Here is a 7,572-nt window from a genome sequence, read left to right on the forward strand (position 1 = left end):
TCTCTGCCTAGCTTTTTTCAACTATGTTGGGGTCGGCTTCAAGTTTAACCGGAACCACCTGAGTATCAGTGTTTTATAAGGAGTACCTATTGTACCTACTAGAGCTTCATATCATTGTCGTGATATTTTTAGTATAATATGACGTCATGCCTAAATAAAATCTGCAAGTAAGTCGGTCACGACTTGCTTAGCCTTGTGGAACATTATCAAGTTAGAAGTTACGACAAGTGCTAACATTGTTATATTTTATTGTGTATTGTACGGACAGAGACGCTAGGACGTGATTATTGAAATATGTAAAATGCATATGTATGTACCCTACCTAACTATGTATATGCAAATGTATGAAATATTCATTTTGAGGAAAATCAATTGGGATCCATGACAATTGACAAATATTTTTCCTCAAAAAAAGTAGGTTTGAACATTGTTCATTTTCTGCCTACCATTTGTACCCTACCTAACTATGTAGGGGTCGGCTTCCAGTTTAAGCAGATAAGTACCATTGTTTTACAAGGAGCGACTGCCTTTCTGATCTCCTCAACCCAGTTACCCGGGCAACCCAATACCCCTTGGTAAGACTAGTATCAGACTTAGGTACTGGCTTCTGACTAGCTGTAACGACAACCAAAGATTGAAAACAAAAACATCATGGCGTTCCATCTGCGGCCATTTTAAATTCCTAGTTCGATTTTCAAATGCTTTGATGGATTGAAGAAAATGATACACATAGATTGTTTGTTCCTTTAGAATCTAGCGGATAAGCGGATGTACAATATCGGATGTTTTAGGTATGCTCACATTACATGGAAATTCGTCAGATCGCTAATCTGAAACATCCCGCTTAGAATCAGTAACATTCGTTACAGACAGGGGCTGAAATTCTTGTCACTTCTAAAAGAATTTTCTCAGAAACTATTCTTATCTCTGAGAAAAGACAAGGCAGCATGTTTGATGTACTTTAGCCTACACAATGGCCGAAAAAGTATACTTTTGATAGATGTTTGCGCGGGAAATTATGTCCATCTTCGTTTTTATTGATTTTCACAGATTAAAAAAATTGACAGATAAAAAAAGATGACCACATAATGTGTAAGACGTATTTTAATTGAAACGGTAAAACAATTGTTAGATATCTATCTCTATCGGTTGAGTAGCTTAGTGCCAAGGTTATGTCAAACAACAAATATAGGCTGTACCAAACTGTTCTTGAGAATCAGAAAAAAATATACAATAGGTAGGTACTGACCAGTTTGTAAAACTTGAAACTGTTTCGCTTCAAGAAGGTTACAGTTTAAAGTATACTTTCTATGCAGAGGCAAGTAACTTTATATTAGCTGCCTACTTTACTCGAAAATCAAGTTAAACTATTTGCTTCTTAGTTTCAGTCTAACCGAATGCAGCTCCAGTGTTTCCACCCAGTTACTCGGGTTACCCGATGCCCCTTCGTAAGCCTGGTGTCAGACGTTCTGACGTATGACTTCCCGTAACGCCTGCCAAAGATGTTCAATGACAGCCGGGACCTACAGTTGATCGTGCCCTCCGAATCACGTTCATGGACTGGTTGTCAGACTTTCTGTCTTCTCCAAATGGGACCTCGCTCCGCAGCACCGTACCGTAATAAAACCTAACTTAATTAAAGTATAACTTCTAAATACAATCTACTTATTTATGTACTCAGACGTTAAAGTTACGAACTATTAGATCTCAAGTTTACACTCGACTGCGTTTGAAACATTCACTTCCCAAAGTGTAGTTAAGCTGTTTTTATTTAATTGCATACTTCTACTTATTACGCATTATTGTGATTGATTCCAGTACCTCTTCAGGAAGTAGTAGACTATGAGCTAATCTTCACTTTTTGCCGTTTTTCTGCACTTTAGCGCACATAAGTCGGTTATCAAAGTCTTACATAGTTTCGAAGTAATTGCGTTTTTGTATGGCTTAGTAAGTTGGTACTGAAGTCATTTACCTTGTTAATATTATGAGCTGTTAGAAAATTGTTTTGTAGTATTAAGTATTATAGTTGCATGATCAGATGCGTTTGCGTTAGTTAAGTAATAAAATTATAAATGCTGTGAAACTTAAGCATGATATTTTTAATGACTCATTTACTGACATGGCATGGCGGATCGTATTATTAACGATCGAAAATCGAACTAAATTCTGGAACTTGTTTTAAAACCAGCTTTTTGCTCGCGTTTTACGGTGTTTATCTCGTAATTATGGCCCAGATATTTGATAAATCGATTTCGATGTTCTATTTAAAGATATATACTTACATACCTACTTACTTTAATTAACTTTAATATTGAACTGATCTAAGTAAACGTAGTTCTATCGCAAATATCCGTACGTGACGCTATGTAGGTACCAACGAATGCTCTGACATTTTATCTTTTCATCTCGATATCAACAAAAACAATAAGAATTCGATTAGACACGTATTCCGGTGCACAGACAGACAGACATATATATATAATGACGCAGCCAGTGAGTCATTGCGGTCTGAGTGAACCGACTTCGTAGGAATTTCGGATAGGTCACGTTAGTTCACTTAAATATAGCTTAGGTTATTCTAATGTTAAGTATTAAGGAAAAGTGTATTACGATCCCTTGGAAACTACAGACGGTAATTTTGGTTTTGGAATTAATTAGGTACTTAATAGGTAAATACCTAATAGAGAGTAGTAAGTTCAATTCGAAACATTGGGAAAATAAAAAAGCCTTTAAAATAAATACTTTATACCTTTATATGCAGTATCATGTTTTATCCGATCATTTATAAATATGTGTACAAAATCGAGAAAGTTAAAAATCTTTATAGAGCTACATTGTCTGTCACATTCATAAGTTATAATAAACACTATATTTGGAAATGAAAGAAAACAAAAGTGAAATCGTGAAAATAGACAGAAAATGGAAGTAGCTTTCGAAATGAAAATCTCACAACGAAAATAGAAAAGCTTAATTGTTATCATAAACATTTGTATTCTTTTCAAGTAGATACCTAAGAGACAGTATTTTTTTTAATGTATTAATATATTAACATTGTACCTACGTTTTATTTTAAGATCCACTAATCTCTCCAATGAAATGATTGACTTATGGCAGTAAGTAAGAGTATGTAGAGGGTGTTTTGTGCAGTTGACAATTGTTAATTTTCTAGGAAAAATACTGCACCAAAAAATTGACAGATCCGTGGGTCAGACTGTAGTCTTGTACGTACCTGCTTCACTCATATTTAATTTCAAGAACTAAATTATCGGTCATTACCTATTATTGACTTTCAAGACGTTGACTCCAGTCTTGTCATATTGACCTCCTTTCAGAGAACTAGTTCACATCTGACAAAATTCTCACCATGGCGAGACTGCCCGACTATGCCCGACTCGGAAGAAAATTTAAAGAAAGTTACTTAGGTACATTATAGAGTTTTCATTGCACTTTAACAATGATTATTGATCATCCTCCGAGCCTTTTCCCAACTATGTTGGGGTCGGCTTCCAGTCTAACCGGATGCAGCTGAGTACCAGTGCTTTACAAGAAGCGACTGCTTATCTGACCTCCTCAACCCAGTTACCCGGGCAACCCAATACCCTTTGGTCAGACAGCACTTTAACAACGATTATTGATATGTTTTAACCATAAAATTGGTGTTATAGAAACAAAACATTTCGTGTACCTCGTAATAGTCGAAATAAAGTGAGTGATGAATGATTTGCGTTGAAAAATGGCCATAGTGGGGTCGAATTGGAGAAGGTGTTTATGATTCAGTAGAAAGTTTTTAATCTAGTGGTCTGCCTTTATCAAAATATCATGCATTCTTTGAGGTATCATACTTTGAGAATGGAGAAGACGGTTATTCAGAAATCAATTCGTTACGTATTCAATAATATAATCGATAAAGCTGACACGTAGGTAAGTAAGTGTGGAAACAACACAACAAAGCGATTTAAATTAATCATGGATTTAAACCACAAATATTAAATTAAGTACTTATACTTTAATCAATTTGTTTACTTAATTTGAACATTATAGTTCGGCCATTCAGAGAATGCGTTCCTGACACGTCGCGATTGAACTGACGACGTAACTTTGCAATGGCGTTGCAGTTACGATAAAAATATTTTTGCTGGTTGTTTACCGTTTTAACAATTGAGGAGCATTAAAACAACATTATTATATCAATAATCAATGAATGTAGTTACGTCGTCAGTTCAATCGCGACGTGTCAGGAACGCATTCTCTGAATGGCCGAACTATAATAACCATGCAGATATACATACAAAATCGTATTAAGAAATAAACATCCTTATAGAAAGTGTTAAATCAAAGGAGAGAAAGCTAAACTCTAATTGATTCCAGCTGAAGACCACAGATAACACAGTCGAGTCAATCAACTGAGATAAATAAATGATCAAATTAATCTATACCAATTATACTAATATAATAAGAAGGAAATATTCGTTTTGTTTGTTTGTTTTGTTTTCCTTTAAAAAAAGGCTCGTAGATAAGTAATGTGAAGTTGGAAGAAGCTTAACATTCTTGCTATGTCTATAGAAAAATATAATTTTCCATGGTTCCGAGAAAGGCTCTCCATTACTTGAAGAAAGACTGGAATTTAACTATTCTGCTCTTTGAGGGACTATAAGTGAATTTTATATTAGAATCTCAGCTTTCGATTTTTGGGGTCCTGACATTTAAGCGACGCTATACATTCGTTTTAAAGAAACTATTCAAATATTGTGTATACTACGTTCTCGTTTTTATAACTTCGTCAACATTTTTCTATACAAATGGCATCTGTCCACGTCCTGGCAGGTAACATAAATAGCTCAAAACTAGTTCGACAGCCGACATCTTGTTGTAGATGACTTTTTAAAGAGCTTGGGTACTTAATAAGGTCCGTTTTATTATAAGTTAGGTATACCTACTTTTGTTTTGTTTAGAAAATAAAAATATAATTCTGCTGCATTCAGTACCTGGGACTTACATAGTGGATTTGCATGTGTAGGACGAGGAAGAAAAAAAAATATTTTGATGCAAAAACAAAAACATAAGTCAAATTTTTATCTGATATCACTAATTATAGCAATGTGGTTCTTGAAATCGAGGTGCAATTTTTTTTCTTTTTTGAGTCACTTTTAAGTGCCTACTATTTTTTATAAATATTACTGAAATAATACAGTCCTTCAGTACGAATTTTATTACTAAAACGTAGCAATAATGTGTAGGCTAGCATAGTGGTATTATTTCGTAAAAGTAAGTTAACAACATGTTATATCGTTTTCTAACAAGCACTTTCACTGGCTTTTGACAAAAAAAAAACAAAGTTAAACGCTATTCGAAACATGGCTTCGGTGGAAAGTTGTATTTATTTGTGTGTGAAGAAATTATTAAGTATAGCTATTTTTCCGCGGTTTCACCCGCGTCCCGTGGCAACTACTGCCCGTATCTAGATAAAATATAGCCTATGTTACTCGGGAAGAGTAGCTTTCCAACAGAGACTTGCGAGTCTTATAGTACAAACAAACAAATAAAAAAATGTTTCCTATTTATCATATTAATGTATATGAGTTGCTTTTCAAAATAAACCATGACAAATATGGAAAAATAATCTGAATTTTGTACGTCTTTCTTTCACGATGTCAAATTAAGTTTTAGTTAGTTATGTTTGACCCAAGATTTAGGAAAGTAATTTGCATACAACACTGACCTAGAAATAGCTAGTTATTTTTAACGTCAAGGTAAATTGAATAAAGTTGGTCATATTTTGAGTAAAAACAAGTTTCTGGGACCTTAATAAATGGTGTTGTTATTGATATTATGAGAACAGTTGTCTCTGACCAAGGAATAAAGTGCAACGGCCTCTGTGCAGCGATCATTTTCTTTTATTGATTACTTACTTGAAGAAACTAGGCCTCTCATTACTGGATGAATATTTAATTATAATATTCTATTTTCTCGTTACCTACTTTTTTAATTGAAGATGATTCCTAAATAAATAAATTGTCGTAAACATATAAGTGATTTATTATGAAAAAATGTATCCGAATTTTAACTGAAATTCTATTTGAATTTAGAATACTTAAACTGATTTTGTTTTTGGTCGAGGCAAAGGCACAACAATCACAGCCAAGTGCAAGAAAATCCTACACCTAACTAAACAATAGTGAAAATAAGAAAGCAAAAAAAAAATACTCACATTCATTTTGAAAAAAACTCCAATATTCCTCAAATAAACATCAAAAATAAATCACTAAACACAGACTTTCTTCAAAAGAATTTTACTCTATGTTGTTAATAATACGGAACCGGTTTTGTTTTTGACAGGGGACGCGCCTGCGCGCGGCGTGATGGCGGGTCGGCGACTGGCGCGCGTCGTTGTAAAAAAAATAAACTTTCTCAAGCGACCGCGATTTTAGACTGCCTATTGGTTGCTAGGTATTAAGTACAGTTTGTTGACTACTTACATAATTACTGGCAGTTAAATTCATATTAATTTGTTGTGATAAGATGCATAACTGCGATATGGGATGGCGATATGAAACCTAGCATTGCATTCGCTAAGCACGGCAGTGGATCGATTTTGCTACCGTTACCTATATATTTAGTAGTAGTAGTCAGAAGCCAGTAAGTCTGACAACCAGCTTTACCAAGGGGGTGGGTTGCCCGGGTAACTGGGTTGAGAAGGTCAGGTAGGCAATTGCTCCATATAAAACATTGGTGAGACTGGAAGCCGACCCCAACATAGTTGGGAAAAGGTTAGACAGATGATGATGACGTATTTAGGTACCTAATAAAATAAAAACATGAGGGAAAAATTTACCTATTGGGTACCTACCTGTCATATTTTATGTTCAGTACTTAATAAAGTTAATTGTATATCCGCCAGTTAATTGTAGGTTTCGTACTTAACGTTCTAGGTTCAAAGTCGGTCAGGGGCCCGATTCTCCTAAGTTAATAATGTCAAAATCGAACAGAAATCGAATCGCAATATGATCGCTATAGCAGTTTTAACCATATCGGGCATTCTGCTACTAATAAAAGACCAATCGTATTCGATTGACATTTGATTGGTGTGCGCAGTGCCGGCTTTAACTCTACTAGCGCCCTGGGCGAGATTTCTACGGCGCCCCCAACTGCAATTCAAACCCATACGAAAAACAGACACATGTAGTTACCGATTGCGCGAGCGAAGCGAGCGCGAATTTTTTTTTATAGTTAACAAGTCAAAGCAAAAATTACCTAAAAAAGTAGCCCAATCGTACACAAGTTATTGCTGGTTGGTGAATGCAAAAACACGGGAACACAGGCTCTGATTGAAGTCGCGAGCGAAGCGAGCGCGAAATTTTTTGTTATATTTTAGAACTCAAAACAAAAATGACTTAAAATGTAGCCCAAACGTAGATAACTCTTTGTTGGTGTTGGCGCCTATGAATTAATTCTGGGACTTAAAGTAGTACCATAAATAGAAACTAGAAGTTACTTTCTAATTAATAAAAGGACTTAAAAACGACGCTACCTTTTTGCTAGGGTAGACAAAAAAATGTTGAAAAATAAAAACAA

At 34.9% G+C, this 7,572-nt stretch overlaps 1 protein-coding gene across 1 annotated transcript in view; it reads right to left on the reverse strand.

The window, feature by feature from the left end:
* LOC124639279 overlaps positions 1 to 6,432 on the reverse strand; it is a 32,291-nt gene extending 25,859 nt beyond the window's left edge. The window contains exon 1 of the mRNA XM_047176545.1: positions 6,209 to 6,432. Within this exon, the coding sequence (XP_047032501.1) occupies positions 6,209 to 6,214 (6 nt within the window). The 5' untranslated portion in view covers positions 6,215 to 6,432. The remainder of the gene's footprint in view (positions 1 to 6,208) is intronic.
* Between the last annotated feature and the right edge of the window lie 1,140 nt (positions 6,433 to 7,572).

This window comes from Helicoverpa zea, chromosome 19, assembly GCF_022581195.2.
Source record: "Helicoverpa zea isolate HzStark_Cry1AcR chromosome 19, ilHelZeax1.1, whole genome shotgun sequence".
Taxonomy (NCBI): domain Eukaryota; kingdom Metazoa; phylum Arthropoda; class Insecta; order Lepidoptera; family Noctuidae; genus Helicoverpa; species Helicoverpa zea.